Here is a 21343-nt window from a genome sequence, read left to right on the forward strand (position 1 = left end):
GCCCTGGAATTTCAGCCCCTGCCAACCTCTGTCCCTGGGGCCAAACCCACGGCCCTCATCCTTACCCGTCTTCCTTCTGTTTTTACATTGCAGAGTTTGACAAATTTTTAGAAGAGCGAGCCAAAGCGGCGGAGATGGTTCCCAACCTGCCATCCCCTCCCCTGGAAGCCCCCACCCCTCCGACAAATTCTTCCAGCAGGAAAAAGCAGGAGCGCTCGGAGGACGCCCTCTTTGCACTGTGAAGGTGGCGGAGCCGCCCTCCCTCCGCCCCCGCGCTCCGCCCGGCCGATGTCGCCGCACGGCCACTCTGTCCTCCCACAGCCCTTGGCTAACAACGACTCCCGTCCCCCCCATTCCATAGTTTGCTTCTCCTTCCCTCCCTCCCCAAATGATCCACCCCCACGAGCTGACTCTTTCTATTTAAATCCAACACTATTCCTGCCAGACCACGATTCTCCAGCACTCGCTTAATCCCCTCCTTCCTGTCCCAGCTGCACAAAACCAGCTCTTGATGCTGAAAACCCCTTCAGAATGCACGAGTACGTCACACTGGGCTGAAACAAAAGCCCAGGGGGAAGAGAGCAGCCTTGCCCTTCAATTTATGTAGGGATCATCCTCTTCTGTAGGCAGGTCCTGCCAAGTAGACGGCTCTGTCAATCAGCATGTAATTGACTGAGCTGGAATGTTCAGGAGGAGTGTGTCTTTATTTTTAGATAAAATGTTAATGTATTGGCTTTCGTGTTGGATTCGACAGCAAGGAACAACTGTTCCCCTTTCAACATGTGCTTCACAAGTTAAAATCCTTTACTCTCCCACTCACACATCTCCTGGTACCATATGGTGGTCGCTTTTCCCCACTTTCTGTGGCGTTTCATTTCTAAATCTCACAGGGTATTTTTTGCCTTGTGTTTTATCTGGGCTTGCTCTAATTTGAAGCAGTCTGTTGGCCATGTCCAGTAGCTCTGGCAGTTGATAAGGATGGAAAATGCTGGGCTAAGTGGATGCTGTAACGATGGCACAGGAAGCACCTCGCTCTTTGGGAGACCATTCTCACACAGGAATTTTCCTGGTGTGTTTGCCTTTTAAAATAGCTTGGTTATTTTCTCCTTACCTTAGATTCCTTCTTTGGTGACTCTAGAGCTCTGCATTTGGTGTAAACATCCGTGCAGATGGATGGGACTTGCTCATGGATTGGGTGTGAACTGAGCTTCCTGGATTCCCTGCCATGCCTGGTAGGACAGATATGCTGGTTCTTGGGGGTAGGCATGAGGAAAAGAGCAAACCTCAGAGGTTTGTATGGAACGCTGAGGGAAGTGGTTACCATGGAGGGATTAGCTGTGCCAGCCTGTGCTGGAGGTGAAACTCCTCATCTCCTTCCAGCTTTAGGCCTGAGAAAGTGCTGAAATGATTGTGACCGTGCTATTTGTGATTTTTGAAATGTCTTTTGATCCTTCTGCCCTTCATTAACTCCCAGCTCCTACGGGGCTGCAGTCTCTGTGCAAACAAACGTCTTCCCTTGCTTGCCAGAGGCATGGCCAGGATTCCTGCTCCTCTGGGGCTGCCAAAGGGATTCCAGCATGTGTGCCTGCCTTGCTGGGCTGACAGGCAGGGCTGGAGCCGCAGCCACGGCCGCGTCCCCAGCGCGTTCCTTGGGAGGAAGCCAGTGGTGCAGGATGGCAGGATCAAAGAGAGAGCTGAGCAGTGCATGGCAGGAGAATCTCCCATCCTGACAGAGAGGCACTTTATCAGCTAAAAGCCCGTGCAGGCAGCAGGCTCCAGCCCCTCTTCCTCAGGGTGTTCCTTGGCTTAGGCAACCTCCTTCTGACCTGACATGTCTGAGCTTCCCAGGATGCTGATGTGTGTCAGGCTCTCTTGAAAGTTGTTCTAGGCCAAGTGATAGAAGCTTTTATCTGAGCGTAGCATTTTATCAGCCCATACCACGCTCTCTGAGGACCACCCCCTTTGGGACGTTGTGACACACAAAGCCTGTTACCAAATGCCTGACTGCAGCGCTGATGGACTTTGACAGCGGACACATTAATCTTTGAAGGGAAGTGTTGTTTGGTGCAGGATTTCCAGGCCATCCCAGGTCAGGTTTCACTCTGTGCTCTCCCTGCTCATTGTCTTCTCTGTCCTGCCCTGCCTGTAGCCTCTTCCAGGATCCCTCCATATGTAGCTGGGCCCAGGCAGGGCTGTCCTGCCACCCCTCTGTGCTGATGTGACACCTCAACACTGCTCTGTGTAGCACAGCTTACAAATGGACAGGCAAAACCACTTCAAGGATGGAGATAACTTGGAGATCAAGCTTTTCTCCCCACTCCAGTTGAATCCCTCCTACTGTGTGGGTCTGCAGAGGCTTTCTCCCATTCCATCTTCTCCATGGCCAGTGGAACACTCTGCCTTGGCTGCATTGCACACTTCTGCTCTCACCCACTGCCCTCACTGCTCAACACAAGGTGAGCCCAACGCTCAGGGATTGGCACTGCCAGCTTGCTGCAGCATGTCAGATGTGGCCACCAGCTCCCAGAGAGCTGAGGAAACTTCTGTGGCAAGGCTGATTTGATTTCAGATGGCATCTGGTGATGGCCTGAGCAGTCTTGCCAGCACAGAATGAATTGCTGGTATTCCTGTCAGTGCAGAAAGCTCCATGGGTGTTTTCAGTGTGTATTTTCTCTTCTAAATCCTTGAAACACATTGACCCTGTAAATGGCCACATCAAGTGATTCTAAGCATGTTAATCCAGCTTCCCTGCCAAGCCAGAGGGGATAATCGCATTGCTCAGGCATGGGACACTGTCAGATGGTGCAGAGTGGCACGGATGTCACTGTCACCAAGCCCCATTTAATGCTTTTTTCTGTCACACTAAACCTGTCCTGGGACCTCCAAGGTGTTGCTTTAGGGAGAATCTGGTCCCTTTCTGGAAGATTCTGCAGAGCTGTTGGTGATTGCTCTCTCCAGCTGGGAGGAAAAGAGGTGGAATGAGAATAGGCTGAGGCTGGGGAGGAAATACAGAGCAAAGTGTGTTGGCAGAGCTCAGGGGGCTCTTTTGGTGTGTGCAGCCCCAGGCAACCCGTGGTCCCTGCTGACACTGTGTATTATCCTCTGGAAAGCTTGCAGGGAGTGGCAGGTGCCACCAGCACAAGTGGTGGCTTTGCTGGAAGTAGGGCAGCTCCCAGGAGATGCCTTCCTAGGCAGGAAATGCACTTCTGGAAAGACCTGGGATGGATCTGGAGCCCAAATCCACCACACTGGGCTCTCAGGGCTGGAAGCACCAAAGGGAACAGAGTGTGGCAGAGCAGGTGGTTTAGCCCAAAACCTTCTTTAACAAATACAAGAGCTACGCTAGAGCTTCCCAAATGTCCTGTATCAGGATCTCTCATCTTCCCTGTCCTCTTGTGGTCTGCTGAAAACTGGAGCAGTGGGAACTGTTTGATGCAAAGGGAAGGGGTTTTTCACTTCAGGGGACCAACTTCTCCATTTATCCCTCCTCTGCTTTCACCCTTAAGTGCTTCCTCTGTGCAAGTGGGCAGAGGACTCATGTGGCTCCAATGCCTGGGAGAACAGGGATGGAGCTGCAGCCTGATCCACTTTCCATAAGAAATAACATCCCAGTGCTTTCTAGGCATATTAGGAATCACAGCTTGGCACTCAATGACACTAAATTATTCTCGGGGTCCTTTGTAAGGTCTAATCGTGCCCTGTTCTAGGTTAAAATATTTATTTTGTCTATATATTTTCTTTCCAGTGTGTTTTTTAACCTCTTCTGTTAACTCTTCATGTGCTGAGATGTAAGGAATCAATGGTTTCTATTTAAATATATCCTTTGGGTTTTGGGTTTTTTTAAAATTGTTCTGTGTAGATTTCAGCTGCATCTTCAGCAGGTGTAATAGGTAACAATGTGCTGTACAGACATTTAGGGTGTTTAGGGTGTAAGTAAGGTTCATAGGAGAACTGCTCATAAAAACGTAGCACGGTGTCTCTAAAGGGAACAGCATAAATGCTGAGACTGGTCCTTACTGGGACCCTCACGTAGCCTCCAACAAACCTTTTCCCTTCTGATTGTCACACCTCCATCCCTAGGATGTGCTGCTCAAACCAGCTCTGTCATTCCCAGGGCTGGTCTTGCACCTCCAAGCTGAAGGATTTTTTTTTAGTGAGGATTTCTGTTTGTTTGGCTTCATTCAGCATTTTTTGATGGGATACATTGGCTGTTTCCACTTTAAAATGGAGGCCTGGGAGCTGGCTGTGGTGGCGAGATGTTTCCCTCCAGTGGTGGAAGAACAGATCCAGGCCATGGTTTCAGGCCCAGGGCAGGGGTGATGCTCCCTCCTGGCCAGCACAGCCTGTCCCTGCTCTCCTGGTGTCACCTACAGGGACAGCATGTGCAGCCCAGCAGAGCAAACAAGATGGATCCAGTGAGCTGTTGAGTCTCCTGTGGCGGCTGGGAGCCCTGGAGTGGGAGCTGCTTGTGCTGTCTCCATTGCTGTCCATCCCCATCCAGCCCTGTCATTGTTTACCTCCTCAGGGCTGACCACAAGCCTTGCAGAGCCTCCCCCGGAAAAAAACAGCTCAGAACAGTTATTTTTATGGAAATAGTGAAGCAGTGAGTGGATTTAGAGCTGTGTTGGAGGTAACCCTTCCTCTGCTGTGAGCTCCCACCAGCACAGGAGACGAGGTGCCCACAGATCCCCTCCCAGCCACCCATCCCAAGCCACAGCCTCCAGAGCAGGCTGTGCCTGCCCCAGCTTCCACACAGCTCCTCCTCTTCCTCCTGCTCACCTGGAGAGAGGTGAGGCTGTGTGTCACCAGGAGCCAGCTGGCCTTGAGCAGCACCAGGCTCTGCTGCTGGTTCTCTTCAGCCCATGGCAAACGCACTACTCCAGAATTCCCACCCTGCTCCGTGTTTTTATGAGTACGAGCTCCTCGTTCCCTACATGTTCCTATGAGCTGTTGTTAACCCTACAAACGTAACCTGTGTAATAGCTTCTCTGTATATTACAGCTGTAGGCTTTCCAGATAAAAGTGGATAATATTTATTTACTGAAGATACTGGATATTTTTTTGTTTGGGAATGGGGTAGGGGGAGAGAGGGGACATAACTGTTTAAAGAGATTGACTATGTAAAGAGAAACAAAATACACAAGAAGCAGAGAAACCCAACACTAAAACATCACTGTATTCAAGTAGAAGGTGTTTCTGTTAAGGATGAGACAACTGTATTAATCTGCCATTGTTTAACTTGCTCCAGAAATCATCTCCTTGGTTCCTGCATGTGAGATATTCCAATAAATACACTGTTAGTGTGAGCTGGGGCTGCTATTGTCTGTCTGTCTGTCTGTCTGTCTGTCAGCTGGGGACTCATTTGGCTCCACTGCCTGGCCTGAGCACAGGGACATGTGCAGCCCTTGGGTACCCACCAGATGTCAAAACTGGGAGTCCTTGTTCTCCTCCAGGAGACAGAACCTGGGTATTCCCATGGGAGAAGGTTTGTCCCCAGCAGTTGCTCTTTGTGTCACTCTATGGCTCGTGCTGCCCTCGGTGCTGTGTTGCCAGTGCTGCTAAGTTTGTGTCCCACTAAATTGTGGCACATCTTTGGAGGGTGGCATCAGGCAGACACATGGGTGGGTGACAACCTGGGTGCTCGGTGGGATGCCTGCCCACCTGGCAGGGCTTAACTGATAGTCCTTGGAGGGCAACTGTGGGTCACACCCCTGGTGACCTGGAAAGAGATGGGTGATGTTTCCAGCCCATCCAAGGACCACTTTCCTGACTCATCAGCCTGGAATTTGTTCCAACATCCCCATTATGATGGTGGCTTTGATAGGCAGAGAGGGAACACCAGCTTAGGAACCCCAGAGAAGTGGCATTGGCCAAAACCAAACCAGGCTGGCAGAATGGTGCCCTCTGTTCTACACGTGGAGATCCACTCTGATTAAATCTGGGAAACGGGGGTGTGGAATAGCTGGAATAGCTACAGAGTTTCCCCTCCCTGTAGCTACAGATTAGCATTAAACAGCCCTGCCCCAGCTTGTTTACCCCTCACTGATCATGTGCCTGGGTACATTCAGGGAGGCTCCTGGCCTGGATCTGCTGGGAAAGGTGTGGAGCTGCTGCTGCTGCCCTGACAGGGCAGAATCACACAAAAAGCACCGGGTCAGAAATGTCCAGCGCTGGGCAGGAGGGGCTGTGGGAATGGGGGCTGTGGGAGTGGGGGATTTGGGAGTGGGGGATTTGGGAGTGGGGATTTAGGAGTTGGGGATTTGGGAGCAGGGGTTTTGGGAGTGGGGGATGTGGGAGTGGGGGATTTGGGATTGGGGGATGTGGGAGCAGGAGGCTGTTCCTTCCAGGGGCTCCACCACATTGTCCTCTGCATCCCCACAGTTACACTCATGAAGGAAAACCCTCAAAAACCCCAAATTCTGCCTTCAACACGGGCCAGAGCGGGTGCAAAAGGAAGAGTGTAGGAACAGCACAAGCACACAGGGACCTGCTTTTCCCCTGTGTGCCCCTCCAGCCTCTGGTGATCCAACTCCCCAAATTGAGGAGGAAAGGTTTGTGCACCCTGATGGGATTCTCTTCTCCCAGCCTGCTCCCACAGCAACTGTGCAAACTCCCACCATGGTCTGGGGGCTTCCACACATCACACATTGCCCTCCACCATGGGCTGCCGGCTGGGCACAGAGCATGGCACTGATCCCCATCACTGCCCTCCACCATGGGCTGCCAGCTGGGCACAGAGCATGGCACCAAGCCCCACGTGGGCAGAGCCTGGGGCAAGCTGAGTGTCACTGCTGTCTGGCATTGGGCAGCAGGTTTGGATGCCAGTGCAAATAGGAAATGGCCACAGGTCATTTACCTTTCCCCATTTAACCCGAGGGTAAATAAACCTGCAGTGGGGGCTGCACTGGAGTGTCACCAAAGCTGGCAGCTCAGGAAAGGACAGTTGGCAAAGCCGAGTTACACGCAGTGAAGGAGAGAAGAGGCTTCTGAATCGGTTTGCGACACAAATTAATGATTAACGCCGCGTTCTGCCGGAGCAAAACAAGCCCCGGGGCAGGCAGGGTGCCAGAGGCTGGGCACGGAGCATGGCACGCTGTTTGAGGTGTGCTGGCAGGTGGCAAACAGCCGGGGGCTCGCTCTGGGAGAGCGAGGGGCAGCAGGACCGGGACGCTCCGTTCTGGGCTGCCGCGTTCGGGCTCAGCACGGCCGGAGCCGCTCGCGGATGGAGATGCTCCCGGTGCCCGCGGAGCCGCACCAGCCTGCCCGGCCGGCTCGGTAGCCCCGGTGGCCAGAGCCCAACCGTGCCGGGGCCGGTTTGTTTTCTTTCTCATGCTGCGGTTTCCTCCCAGCCTGAGCTCAGGAAAACGTCTCAGCGACTCCGGAGCGCCCACGTGGCCGGGCCGCCATCCCCGCAGGACTGACATGATGTAATCGCGGGCCGTGATGCAGAATCACTCCACTCGCCCCGCTCTGCCTATTGGCTGCGTGGCCCTGGTCCTACGGGCGGGGTTTTCCCTGCTCCGCAACCCCCGGCAGCCCCACCCCGAGCGGAATCGTCGGCCCCAAAGCCGGCCCTGGAGCCGCCTGCTCCTCCCCGGTGCGCGGAGGATGCTGAAGGTGGCTGGGGGAACCCAGGGGCAGGGACAGCACCGCCGGTGGGCTCCCGGCATCCTCGGACCCTCTGGATGGGATGGGGATGGGGCCTGGCAAAATCCAGCTTTGCACGCAGTTTGTGCAAAAGTTAAGCTGGGTTTAGGTGTGTTATTCCCCCTTCTGCGTTTGTGTGGGTTTGTCCCTCTGCATCCCTCAGGGAAGGCTGTGCCCCGGATCTTGCATGGGTTATTAAAGGTCTGTGACCCCCATGCTTGCACAAGGCTGCTCTAAATCCCCGGGGGCCACGGCACATCCATCTCCCCAGCCCTGGAAACCTGCCGTGGCCTCGTACAGCACAGGGACTGCAGCGAGGAAAGGGACACGCCACCACCACGGAGCCTGGCTTGTCTGCAGTGACCCCAATAAAAACGGGGGGAAGCACAAGGAGGGAAAAACAAGGGGGAAAGCACAAGGAAGGGAAGCACAAGGTGGGGAAAACAAGGGGGGGGGAAACAAGGTGGGAAGCACAAGGGGGGGGATGCACAAGGAAGGGAAGCACAAGAGGGGAAGCACAAGGGGGGAGCACAAGGGGGGAGCACAAGGGGGGGATATACAAGGAAGGGAAGCACAAGGTGGGAAACAAGGGGGGAAGAAGCCCAAGGCTCCCTGCGTGAGCCACTGCGGGTCACGGCTCTCCCGATCATGTGTTCGCTGCTCCCCCAGTGGTGTTTGCTCCGCTCAGGGATGTCCGAGGGCTGATGCTGCCCCAGCTGCTGGCACAGAGCTGAGCCAGGATTCCCTGGGCTCGTCCCCAGCTCGGGCACAGGTCAGTGTCCCCAGATGGAGGAGGTGCAGTGGGGTGAGGGTGCAGAGGGGACAAGCAGGGCTGTGCAGCTCCAGCTCTGCTGCCCAGCTCAGTGTGGTGCCCTGGGGTGCTCTGTGCCACACAGGGGGGCCCTGTTTTGCAGAGGGGTGCCTGCTGTGCCACCAAGTGGGAACCAGTAAGGCCGAAGGGAAGTGTCTAAGTTGTAGCCAGGTTTAATGAATTCCAAGGTAGCCTCAGATTGTGCTTGGTGGCACAGAAGAGAAGGAGGAAAACTTCCAAAGAGCTGATGTTGCAGCACATTTTCTAGTCCTGAATGAACCCCAGTAGCAGGACAGATCATGGAGCCCTGCAGGGCATAGGGCATGGCATTTTCCTGGCATGAGACCTGCCACGCTTGGGCAGCAGCCACAGCCCTGATCCCAATGGCACCAACATTTTTCCTGGATCCCACAATTGATGGTCCCCAGGAGGATGCATGGGCTCAGCTGAGGCTCACAGAGCAGCACTGGTGTGTCCCTAACCAGGGGGGTGACAGCTTCTCCCAAGCTGGGCTTTGCCATGGGTGGGCAGCACAGGTGGGACATGCTCTGAGCACTGCAGCTGGCACAGGGAAGGCCCAGGGCCCTTGAAGGGTTGGTTCAGAGGCCCAACCTCGCCCTGGCACGTGGCACCCGACGTGCAGAGAGGCTTCTGCAGCCACGGCCACCACCTGTCCCCACGGGCTCCCCGAGCTGCTCCCTGCATGCCCGGCTGGGACTGAGGGGGCTCCGTGCCCAGCCCAGGTGTTCAGAGCCCAGCCAGGGGTTTGGTGCCTGTCCCCAGGGTTTGGTACCTGTCCCCAGGGTTTGGTGCCTGTCCCCAGGGGTGGCTGCCTGTCCTCAGGGGTGGCTGCGTGTCCTCAGGGGTGGCTGCGTGTCCCCAGGAGTGAATGATGTCCCCAGGGCTCATTGACAACCCCAGGGATCGATGATTTTCTCGGGCTCAGTGTCTCTTCCTCGGGCTCGGTGCCCATCCCCTGGGGTCAGTGACATCCCCAGGGGTCAGTGACATCCCCGGGGCTTGGTGACATCCCCTGGGGTCACTGACATCCCCTGAGGACGGTGTCCTGCTCGGGGGTCGCAGGCAGCGCTGCTCCCAGCCCCGCTCCCAGCTCGCAGCGCGGTGCCGCGGGGTCCGTGCCCGGTGTTCCCGAGGGTCCCCGCTCGGTGCCGCCGGGGGTCCCGGTGCGGCGGGCGGCGCGGGGAGGCGGCGCGGGGCGGGACACGGCGGCGGCCCCGCCTCCATCCATCCCCGCCGCCCTCCCCGCCCGGTGGCAGCTCCGGGCACGGTTCGCGGGAGCAACTTGGCGGCTCGAAGCCGTGGTGCTGTGCCCGGGCCAGCGCGGCCATGGCGGGCGGGCGGCCCCGCCACCCCTGAGCCGCCCAAGCCGCCGGAGCCACCGGAGCCACCGAGAGCCACCGGAGCCGCCGGAGCCGCCGGGATGAGTGCTCTCGCCTTCGACGACGCGGCCCTGGAGGGGCTGGCACCGACCCTCGGCCTCTCCGGGGCCAGCGACATCGACACGGCCCTGCTCAGCGACATCGACGGTGCGGAGCGGCGGGGACGGGGCCCGGCGGGGCGGGGGCTCGGGGCATGACCGGGACCGGGCCGGGGGTAAAACCGGGGCTCGGTGCGCGGCGGGGCTGCGGGCCCGGTGCAGTCCTGGGGCTCGGTGCATGGCCGGGACCGGGCTGTGATGCGGGGAACCGGGCTGGGGGAAAGCGGGCTCGGTGCGCGGCCGGGGCTGGGCACGGTGCGGTACCGGCTCCCGGAGCGTGATCGGGGCATGGCTGGGGGGATGAGCGGGGCTTGGGGCCCTCCGGGACAGGGCTGGGGGTGTAACCAGGCTCGGTGCAAGGTCAGGACCAAGCTGGAGGCATGGCCGGGGCTCGGTGCGTGCCCGGTACCGGGCTGGGGGTGTAACCGGGGCTCGGTGAATGGGCGGGCGCCCTCGGTGCATGGCCGTGCCCGGGGGGTCCGGGCTCGGTGCACGGTCAGGGAACTTGGTACCGGCGTTTGGCCGGGACAGCGGGACCGGTGCACAGCCAGGACTCGGTGCACGGCCGGCGGAGCGGGCTCGGTGCCGGGCCCGGCGTGGGGAGCGGGCACACCGAGCCGCTGGAGCGGAGTCGGTGCAGAACCGCTCTGGCCCCGTTACCGGGGGCCGCTGCAGAGCGGGGGGCTCGGCGTGGGGGCACACGGGACCCCGGGACCCCCGGGCTGGGGGTGCCGCTACCGGGACAGCCCCGACGCTCCCCCCCGGTCCCGGTCACAGCATCGTGCCGCCGGTGGCCCCGCCCCCTCGTGACGTCACCGGCGGGGTTACTCTCGGTCGTTCCCTCCAGGGCTCCGGGGCTCTCCCATCCAACCCATCCAACCGGCGGGGGCTGGGATGGGCGGCTCTGGGGGCTGGCACCGCCACCAGCACCCACCCGCCTTCCCGCCGCTCCGGGCTCCGTGAGATGGGCATGAACCCAGGGAACCATTCCCGGAGGGAACCCGCTTCCCAAAGGGACACACTCCTCAAGGGGACCCACTTCCCACCATCATAGGAATAGCACCACGCGTACTGAGTTCAGTGCTTCCAAGGCTTTAGCAAAAAATTGGGGATCCCAAAAAAATTGGGATCTCAAAAAATTGGGGATCTCAAAAAACTGGGGATCCCAGCTCCCGGCAAGCCCTGCACCCACCTTTGCCACGTGCTCCACCAGCTCTGTGGATCCACACCATCCAGCAGGGCCGGTGGAACAGCAGCAAGGCGGGCACGGGACTTCCAGCCCCTGGCCCTGGGTGGTCCGTGGGGGTCTCTCCCCCGAGACCCGGGGTGGAGATGGCACCCCAGGTCTGCAGGTTGATCGCAGTGGCAGCCGGGGTGGATCAAAGCAGATCCAGGTGCCACCTGCTTTTCTTGGCGAGGTTTTGGCGTGGGCAGGGAAGCAGGAGCTGTGCCAGAGCTGAGTGCTGCCGTATGGGATGAGGTTTCCCCACTGTGGGGTTTTGCCACGCTCACAGCCAGCCGGGACACCTCGCACCCCACAGCTCCCCAGAGTGGCTTTGTCACCTGTCCCTGTCTGACCACGGCTTGTCCCTCATCCCTGTACTGACCCCAGGGTGATGTGGGATGTGTGCCCACAGATGTGGGTGCCCTGAGCCTGCTGGGGCCTGCTAGGACCCACAGACGAGTGGGTCTGCCCCACAACTTCCCACGGTGGCCCTGGTAGGTGCCCATTGTCCTGCTGGAGGCATGGGTGGCAGTGGGTGCCACAGGATAGAAACACCTGGAAGGTGCCAGGAGGGTGCCAGGCTGGGCAATGGGAAGTGTGAGGGGGGACAGGAGGGAGCAGCCCCTCTCTGCAACCCCAGACTTTGCTCTGGACCACGAGGGAACCTTGTGGGGTGGGAGGGGGTCTCTGAGTGTCAGGGCGGGCTGGGAGCCCCCCGGAAGGACAACCACCTGCACAGGGCGGGATGCCGAGGGCTGGGTGGGTTTTGGGGTGTAACAATGCTGTGTTACACTGCGGGGTGACCCCTGGGCAATGAGTGCGGGGCTGGGGAGGGGGCGATGGGGCAGAGGGGTAACGCGGGGGTGACCCCTGGGTAATGAATGAGGGGGTCTCACAGCGGGCTGGGGAGGGGGCGATGGGGCACAGGGGTAACGCAGGGGTGACCCCGAGTAACCGCGGGCGGCCGGCGGCGAGTGCCCGCCAGTAACCCCGCGCTGCCGGGCTCACCTTGGGCGCCGGGGCTGTCCGGGGGCGGCCGGCGGGCGCGCAGGCGGCGATTGGCGGAGTCGCATCACCCCATCCCCGGCCGCGCTCCAGCCCTGGCGCGGGCAGCGCGGGGAGGGCGCCGGGGAGGAGGCGAGAACATGGCTTTAAAATATCCCGGGGCTTCTCCGCTGCCGGGCACGGGGCTGAGCGGGGGCTGCCGCCTCCTGCCGGGGACCCCTCGGCTCCCACCTCCATGGAGTGCACCTTTGAAGGTACCCCCGCCTCTCCAGCCTCCTCCTCCTCCTCCTCGTGTGGCGGTTCTCTCGAAGGCTGCAGCCCATGGGGAGGAGGGCGGTGTGCGGGCGCTGTGTGGCTCGGTGGGGACATCCGGGGGTGTGTGTGGGGGGGTCCCCTGGGGGTACCCCGGGGTTTGTGCGTGCAGGGGGGTGATGAGCCTGGGGGTACCGGAGTGTGGGGTGTGCTGGGATCTGTGTGCCCCCGGTGGGTGGGGTACCGCGATGGGGACATGGTGGGAACATCCCAGGACACCTCAGCGGAGGTGTCACACAGACCCCGAGGTGCCGCTGATGGGAGAGACCCCCGCCCAGGCTGTTTTAGCCCTGTGCTTGCCCAGCTGCCCTCCCGAGGGCTGTTGAGATCAAACACATCTGGCACTGGGGTCTGGCACATCCTGGGGGTGCCACCCCGCTGTCCCAGCCTGAGCGCCCCCTCCCCTGATACCGGCGCTGATTTGGGCATTCTCGGCGTTCCCAGGACAGAATAAATGAATGAATGAGCTGGCACAAGCCCCCCTCAATATCAGAGACACGCTGAGATGTGCCCTGCCACTCCCAGACCAGGCTGAAAAATGCTGACTGCTGTTGGCCAAGCCCTGGCACCCCTGTTTTGAGCGCCGTGCCTCAGTTTCCCCAATGGGATGGGTGGGAGGCTTAGAGGAACAGGGCACAGCAGATTAATGGGCTCTCCGGGAATTTTGCCTCTGGATTATGGGGATCTGCCCCCTAAACGCTACACTGCGGGGAGGGCAGGACGGGACCAGCCCAAGCCCGCCTTGGGCGGTGCGGGGCAGCATCTGACGGCGCCGGGGGTGTGTTTTACAGACATGCTGCAGCTGATCAACACGCCGGACAATGACTTCTCGGGGCTGTTCGACTCCCCGTTCAGTGCCCCGGACAGCGCCGTGCCCCCGGGGCTTCCCTCCGCTCCGGGCACCCTCAGCACCTTCCTGGCCCCCAACAAGGCGCCCACCGGCAGCGCCTTCGCGGGGCCCCCCGGCATGGGCACCTTCACCCCGCCGCCCCCGGCCCCGCTGCTGCCCGCGCCCGCCCTGGGCGTCAAGGAGGAGCCGTCGGTGGTGCCCAGCAGCCAGAGCCAGCCCCAGCCCCAGCCCGGTGTCATGCTGGCCCCCAGCTTTGTCCCTGCGTCCCCCAGCCCCTTCACTGCCCAGCCCATGGTGGGCTACCAGAACCAGCACAGCTTCTCAGGTGAGCATTTGGGGTGCAGGGAGGGATCGGGGTTCCCCGGGTAAAAGTGTAGCTGGAAGGGGATGTGTCCCTGCAGGATGGGGCTGGTACCAGGGGCTCTCTTAACGCTGTCCTCTGCTCCGTGCCCAGCTGTGCAGCCTGGCAGTGCGGGGCAGACCCTGCCAAGCCCTCTGCCCGCCCCACAACCCAGCCAGCCCGTGACAGTGCCCGGCCCCGTGCAGAACGTGGCACCCCAGCAGCTCCTGGCCCCCGCAGCCCCCAGCACCCCATCTGTGTCACCGCAGATCCAGTCAGTGCCGGTAAGCCCAGCGCCAGGGCTGGGGGTCCCGGTGACCCCCAGAGCCTCGCTGACCCCCAGAGCCCCACTGACCCCCAGAGCCCCGCTGACCCCCAGAGCCCTGCTGACCCCCTCTGCCCCTCAGGTTCTCCTGCAGCCCCACTTCATCAAGGCTGACTCCCTGCTGCTCACGGCCGTCAAGACAGAAGCCAGCAGCGCCAAGACTTCCACCATCGCCTCCCTGGCCACCAGCGCCAGCGGCTCGGCCACGCCGCTCCAGGTGCCGGTAGGTGCCACCACCGGGGCACTGCGAGGTGGGGAGGAGCTCCAGGAGCATCCCTGACCCCACCCTGCACCCTGCAGGCGCTGGTGAGCGGAGGGACCATCCTGGCCACGGTGCCGCTGGTGGTGGATGCAGAGAAGCTGCCCATCAACCGGCTGGCACCCAGCGGGAAGCCGGCGCTGCTGCAGAGCCGCGGAGAGAAGCGCACGGCCCACAACGCCATCGAGAAGCGCTACCGCTCCTCCATCAACGATAAGATCGTGGAGCTCAAGGACCTGGTGGTGGGCACCGAGGCCAAGGTGGGAGCAGGGCTTGGTGGGGCAGGGCTGGGTAATGGGGAGGGTTTGGCTGGAATTTGGGTTGAACTGTTATGGTCACTGGCAGCTCAACAAGTCAGCGATCCTGAGGAAGGCAATCGAGTACATCCGCTTCCTGCAGCAGAGCAACCAGAAGCTGAAGCAGGAGAACCTCGCCCTGAAGATGGCCATGCAGAAGAACCGTGAGTGGAAGGGCAGCTGTAGTGGTGGGGGGCTTGGCTCCATGCCCCCAGGCAGCCATCAGCTTTCTCTGCTTCTTGCAGAGCCTGTGAAGGACCTGGGGACCCACAGCAGCCGGGGGGCCAAGGCGGAGGCCCCCATGGAGGTGGTGAAGGCAGAGGTGATGGAGATGCTGACACCGCCGCCCTCAGACATGGGCTCGCCATCCCACAGCAGCCCACTCTCACTCAGTGGGGGCAGCAGCAACAGCAGCAGCGACTCAGAGCCTGAGAGCCCCCTCTGTGCCCATGGCAAGGTGAGGGAGGGCTGGGGGGATCTCCCTGCCCTGAGTGGGGCAGAGGATCTGCTGCTTCACGTAGGAGGTGCCCAGGGCAAAGTGTGCCAGATGGGGAAAGAGCTGAGAGCCCTGGTCTTGTTCTCTGAGGCTGCTCCTCACATCATTTGGGGCTAGGTGGAGTTTGTTCTACTTTAAAATGTGCTCTGTGCTCCATGCCTATACGCTGAAATCCATGCCCCTGTATTCCAGCCTGTGCCTAATCACCCTGCCCTATATCCCATGCCCTATATCCCATTGCCTATGTCCCATGCCTATCCCCCATCACTACACCCTGTATTCCATGCCATGTACCCCATGCGCTGGATGCTGTGCCCTATATCCCATGCCCTCTATCCCATACCTGTGCCCCCCACCCCACATCCGTGCCCATGTCCCAGGCTCACAGCAGCTCTGCCCGTGCAGGTGAAGCAGGAGCAGCCACCACCCTCGCCCAGCAGCCAGGGAATGCTGGACCGCTCCCGCATGGCCCTCTGCGCCTTCGTCTTCCTCTGCCTCTCCTTCAACCCCCTGGCCTCCCTGCTCCGGGGTTCTGCCTCCCCAGCCCCCTTGGGGAGCCAGGACACCGCTGGTCCTGGCAGGAGCATCATGGCTCAGTCTGGCACTTCGGGTAAGCTCTGGTCTGGAGTGGGGGACATTGGGATGGAGATTGTTGAGATGGGTGTGGGATGGAGGCTGTCAGGGTGGGCAAGGGCTAGAGGCTGATGAGGTGAAGAGATCAAGGGGCACGATGTTGGGGTGGGTGTATGGTAGGAGCTACCTGGCTCAAGGCTGTTGGGGTTGGCATGAGGGATGGGGGCATCAGAGTGGTGACCGTCACTGTGGAGGTGATCATGGTGGACAGGGGTGAAGGCCATCAGGATGGGAGTCTTGGGGTAGGTCTGAGACAGGAGATGATTGGGGTGAACATGGGACAGAGGCCATTGGGTGGATGTTGCTGGGATGGGCACAGGGTGAAGGCCACCAGAATGGATATCCTGGGGTGTGTGTGAGGCAGAGACCATCGGGGTGGAATCTGTCAGGGTGGACATAACTGGGTGGAGGCTCTTTGGTGGAAATGGGATGAAGGCCACTGGATGGAGACCCTGGGGTGGGCACAGGGCAGCACTGACGGGGTGTTGCTGACCCCATCCTTGCACAGAGGACGCGTGGGGGTGGTCGCAGTGGCTGTGGCCCACACTGGCCTTCTGGGCCCTGAACGTGGCGCTGGTGCTGGGCGCGGTGGTGCGGCTGTTCGTCTGCGGGGAGCCCGTCACGCGCCCGCACTCCGAGCCCTCCATCCTCTTCTGGCGGCACCGCCGGCAGGCCGACCTCGACCTCGACCGGGTATGTCCCATGAGCCCTGTGTCCCATGTCCCATGAGCCCCGTGTCCCCTGTCCTGCCCTGTCCCTGCTCCTGCCCACGCTGACCGTGTGTCTCTGGTGCAGGGAGACTTCGCGCAGGGGGCCCAGCACCTGCGCACGGCGCTCGGGGCGCTGGGGCGGCCGCTGCCGGCGTCCCACGGGGACCTGGCCTGCAGCCTGCTCTGGACCCTGCTGCGTCACCTGCTCCAGCGCCTCTGGGTGGGTCGCTGGCTGGCTGCCCGCGCCGGGGGGCTGCGTCCGGACCCGCCGCCCCCTGCCCACGTCCGCCAGAGTGCCCGCGATGCTGCCATGGCTTATCACCGCCTGCACCAGCTGCACCTCGCCGGTACGGCCCCGCGCCCTGGGGCTGAGGGACAAGACCCGTGTGCTGTCCCCACAACCCCCTGACCCCGTGGCTGAGCCTCCTGTCCCCATTCCTATAGGGAAGCAGGCTGGGGGACATCTGCTGGCCATCAACCTGGCACTGAGTGCTGTCAACCTGGCTGAGTGTGCCGGTGACGCCATCTCTGTGGCAGCGCTGGCTGAGATCTACGTGGCGGCTGCCCTGCGCATCAAGGCCAGCCTGCACCGCTGCTTCCACTTCCTGGCGGTGAGTGTGGGGCACTGGGGTGTCCCCTGTGTCCCCTGGGACTGGGATCTCAGGTCCTTCCTGACCTCCTGCTCTCCCCACAGCGTCCCTTCCTCTGCAGCGCCCGGCGTGTGGCCCTGTCCCATGGTGGGGCCGTGCCCCCTGCCATGCAGTGGCTCTGCCACCCCTTGGGCCATCGCTTCTTTGTTGACGGGGACTGGGCGGTCAAAGGTGTCCCCAGGGAAACCATCTACAGCTCTGCCGGCAACCCAGGTGACCCCAAGCTCCCAAACCTCCCGCACCCCCTGTTTTGGGGTGTGGTGTACCTGCTGACCCTATCTCTGTGCCCCAGTGGACCCGCTGGCCCAGGTGACCCAGCTGTTCCGTGAGCACCTCCTGGAGAAGGCGCTGTGCTGCGTGGCCATGCCTGAGCCCGGCCGTCCCACTGCCCAGGGAGAGGGGTGAGTGCTGGGCTGGGCACCTCCTCCCCCTGCCTGCCATGGGGGCAGGCCCCTCACAGCCCCTTTCACAGGCGCTTCTCCGATGCCCTCGAGTACCTCCAGCTGCTCAACGGCTGCTCGGATGTCAGTGGCACACCTGGCCCCACACCCTCCATCGCCTCCGGCTTGGCGGCTGTCACAGGTGAGGCTGGCGTGTCCCCCACTGGGGTCACTTCATGTGAGGGGCCATGGGAGTGGAAACACCCTGCTCCTGTGTCTCTCCCACCCTGCAGGCACCGACCCCGTGTCCAAGTGGTGGGCGTCCTTCATCGGCATCGTTATCCACTGGCTGCAGGGAGATGAGGAAGGGGCTGAGCGCCTCTACCCGCTGGTGGAGACCATGCCCCGGGCACTGCAGAGCTCTGAGTGAGTGCTGGGGACACTGGGGACAGGGGTGGCACTTCATTGCATGTCTCCCATCCCCATTGGACTGGCACGGCCTCGCTGAACACACTTGGAGCACCTGGTGTGTGTTGAGGAAGGAGCTCACCACGCCCCCTCCACCTTGCAGGAAGCCCCTTCCCCGCGCTGCCCTGCACTCTTTCCGAGCTGTCCGTGCCTTGCTGAGCAAACAGGACGGGAGCCAGACCACCCTGGGCCACTGTGAGAAGGCCAGCAGCTGCCTGCGGGAGAGCCTGGAGCTGGGCAGCCCCCCCAAGGGCACCATCGACAAGGTGAGCCGGGCTGGGGAGGGACGAGGCGGCCACCAGCCCCCAGCCCTGGCGGGAGGTGCCCCCGACCCTCGCGGGGGTGCATTGTAGTTGCATTGCATGTGTCAGACTGGGAGTGCAATGCCCCTGCCATGCAGCCCGGCGGGGGTCCCGCGCAGCAGCGCCTGCCCGCAGCCACCTCCCCGGCACCCCCGTCCGTCTGTCTGTCCCGCCCCGTGCTCACCCCGCTCCCTTTGTCCCCGCAGGCGGTGCAGCTCCTGCTCTGTGACCTGCTGCTGGTCACCCGCACCAACCTGTGGCAGCAGCAGATGGGGGCGAGCCAGCAGCGCAGCTGCCTCTACCAGGCGTCAGCCCTGGAGCTCCGCGGCTTCCAGCAGGACCTGAGCAGCCTGCGGCGCCTGGCACAGACCCTGCGGCCCGCCATGCGCCGGGTGAGCCCCGCTCCTGTCCCCTGCAGGGTGCCCCGGTGCCCTGCACCTGCCTGTGCTCACTGTCCCTCCATCCAGGTGTTCCTGCACGAAGCCACGGCCAGGCTGATGGCCCGGGCCAGCCCCACGCGCACCCACCAGCTGCTGGACCGCAGCCTGCGGAGGAGAGGGGTGCAGGGCAGCAAAACAGGTGGGCACGGGGTGGGACACAGGCTGGGACACCTCACTCCTCACCTGCAGCACCCCAACAGCCCAGGCTGGTGGGACACAAAGGGGACACATCGCTGTGCACCCACAGCACCCCAGCACGTTGGGTGGAGGGACATGGGGTGGGATACCTCTGTCACCACCTTGGAGGACGGGAAATGGGGTGGGGGACACTGAACCACACCTACAGCAGCCCCCACAAGCGCTGGGTTGTGGGAATCCCCATTGTGCACCCACAGCAAGCTTGGATGATGGGATATGGGGTGAGATATAGGGTGGGACACCCCTTTCCCATCTGCAGCACTCCAGCCCCCAGATGGTGGGTCAGGGGGTGGGACACCCCACCTGCAGCACCCCAAGAGCTGGGCCATGTGAGCTCCCAGCCCCTCCATTGGTGGTGGCACCAATAACCCCATCCCCCTGCGATCCCCCCCGAGATTTATTCAATGCCTTCAGTGCTGACCTGGGCTCTGTCTCCTGCAGCTGGCGAGCCAGAAAGCCACCCCACAGCCCGGGAGCACGCCGAGGCGCTGCTGCTGGCCTGCTGCTACCTCCCGCCCAGCTTCCTGGCGGGCCCGGGCCAGCGCGTGGGGATGCTGGCCGAGGCCGCCCGCACGCTGGACAAGCTGGGCGACCGCCGCACCCTGCACGACTGCCAGCAGATGATCATCAAGCTGGGCAGCGGCACCACCGTCACGTCGGGATAGGTGGGGAAGGGGCCGCCAGTCCCCCGCCACCCGCCGTGGGTGCGGAATGCGGGGCGGCGGGAGGCCGTGCCTCAGTTTCCCCGCAGGGTGATGTTAGGCAGCGCTTTGGGGGGTGAGTGGGTGAGTGGGGAGGGGGCGGGTGGTGCCTGGCGGGTGCGGGGGTGCGGGGTCGCAGCCCCTCGGGGGGGGGTACCCAGGGTGGGCTCCCCCCGCCCACCCCGGCCGTGCCCGTGTCCCCAGCCCGCGTGGGGACGGCCCGTGGCGCCCTCTAGTGACACTGTCGCGGTATTGCAGGGCCCCGCAGCGCGGCACCGACCCCCGGTGCCACCCGCCCCCCCCCCCCCAGTGCCACCCGCATCCCCCGTGTCACCTGTGCCCCTCCGTGCCCACCCCCCACCCCAGGGTCTCTGCCTGGCCCCCCAAGGGTCTCTCTGCTGCAGGACCCCCTGGGTTTGGGGTTGGCTTACCCCTGGCAGCGGGGAGTGCCCCCTGCCCAGCCATGCCCACGGCAGGCAAGAGGGGACCCCCGCCCACCCCCGACCCCCCAGCACTGATCCCCCTCCCCATTAAGAGCTGCCACCCCCCCCGAGCACGGACAGGCTTTGGGAGAAGGGCTGGCAGGGTGGCACGGGGCTCCTGGGGGGCTGGTGGGCGCCCCTGTGTCCTTGCTTCACCCCCTCTTGTACATAGACCCCTCCCCTGGCCTCCCCCCACTCCCCTTTTCCCTTTTTAAACGGTATTTTCATAGTTGGAGAGTTTTGTACAGACAATTAAAGCTGATTATTTATACTGGTGTGTGCTGGATTGGAGGGGGACTGGCACCAAAAGTGGGGGGCAAGGGGTGGGGACACTGGGTGCTGCGGGACCCCAAGCACCCCCTCTTTACCCCGTGGTGTCCCAGGGGTGCTGTCACAGCCCGGGGGGGACCCCAGCAGCCCCCCAAGGATAAAGTGAGGCCACGAGCAGGGCGCCACGTACTTCCAAAACAATCGTTGTATCTTTATTGACGCTCTGAATGCAATGACCTGTTTTTTTACTCTTAAGGAAAATAAACATCTTTTAGAAACAGCTTGTTACACACAATCTTCAGTGTGAAGCAATATACTAATAAGAACACTAGTCTTAACATTTACAGTCTTCATATATATTATATATATGTATATGTATACATATATATACACTATATAATGAGGCAATATATAATACACACGGTTTACCATTTTACAGTCATATGTACAAGATGTCACTAAAAATAGCCAGATTTCAGGCAACACTGCCAAGGACACGGGATTTTTTTTTTTCCTTTAAATTCATTATTTTTATTATTATTATTATTTCTCCCTTTTTAAAATTTTTTTCTCACCTCCTCTTTTTTTCAGTCCTGTGTCCGAGGCAGCTGCTGAAACAACAGACATTGTGTGGCCAGCAAACCTTGGGGTGGGTGGGATGGAGGGGACACAAGAGGTGTGGGGACATGGGGCGCTGGCTCTGTGGGGACATGGATGGGACCAGCAGTGTGCCCCCCTTTGCAGGATGCTGCAGAGGCTGGGGGACAGCCAGGGGCTGCTTTTAGGATGAGATTTGGAGCTGGGTCACCCTGGGCTGGTTGCTACCTGTGTCAGGGTGACACAGAGATGGGCTGTGGAGCCTGGGGACGTGGGCAGGGGTCACCAAAGTGTTGGGCAGTCCCCCAGCCCCACTGAGGTGGCCATGAAGCAAAAGTCGAGAGAGTTGAGCAAACCCAGGGCAGTGAGGGGTGAGCCAGGCCCAGGTGGAGGGAGGAAGCAAATGCCTCCTCCTCCTCCTCCTCCGGTTCAGCACGCAGAGCTGTGG

The 21343-nt window shown here is 61.1% G+C and overlaps 2 protein-coding genes across 5 annotated transcripts in view; both read left to right on the forward strand.

The window, feature by feature from the left end:
• The window catches only part of TOM1L2 (target of myb1 like 2 membrane trafficking protein), a 56339-nt gene extending 51033 nt beyond the window's left edge, over positions 1-5306 (forward strand). For all 3 annotated transcript variants that reach the window (XM_074553089.1, XM_074553090.1, XM_074553091.1), the window contains one exon: positions 94-5306. In XM_074553089.1, coding sequence (XP_074409190.1) covers positions 94-242 — 149 coding nt within the window. In that variant the 3' untranslated portion in view covers positions 243-5306. The remainder of the gene's footprint in view (positions 1-93) is intronic.
• A 4340-nt stretch (positions 5307-9646) lies between these two features.
• Positions 9647-20299, forward strand: SREBF1 (sterol regulatory element binding transcription factor 1). 2 transcript variants are annotated; one of them, XM_074552671.1, is made up of 19 exons: positions 9647-10005; positions 13290-13673; positions 13803-13972; positions 14096-14236; positions 14314-14532; positions 14618-14732; positions 14814-15025; positions 15470-15674; positions 16206-16390; positions 16493-16754; positions 16852-17018; positions 17102-17270; positions 17350-17458; positions 17530-17639; positions 17731-17863; positions 18009-18171; positions 18414-18599; positions 18675-18786; positions 19287-20299. In XM_074552671.1, exons 1-19 carry the CDS (start codon positions 9900-9902, stop codon positions 19508-19510), a joined length of 3372 nt encoding a protein of 1123 aa, XP_074408772.1. In that variant the 5' UTR covers positions 9647-9899; the 3' UTR covers positions 19511-20299. The 2 variants fall into 2 exon arrangements, with proteins under 2 accessions (XP_074408772.1, XP_074408773.1); XM_074552672.1 differs by lacking the exon at positions 9647-10005 and adding an exon at positions 12198-12440.
• The last annotated feature ends 1044 nt before the right edge of the window (positions 20300-21343 follow it).

The sequence above is a fragment of the Zonotrichia albicollis genome, chromosome 16, assembly GCF_047830755.1.
Source record: "Zonotrichia albicollis isolate bZonAlb1 chromosome 16, bZonAlb1.hap1, whole genome shotgun sequence".
In the NCBI taxonomy this organism is placed as follows: domain Eukaryota; kingdom Metazoa; phylum Chordata; class Aves; order Passeriformes; family Passerellidae; genus Zonotrichia; species Zonotrichia albicollis.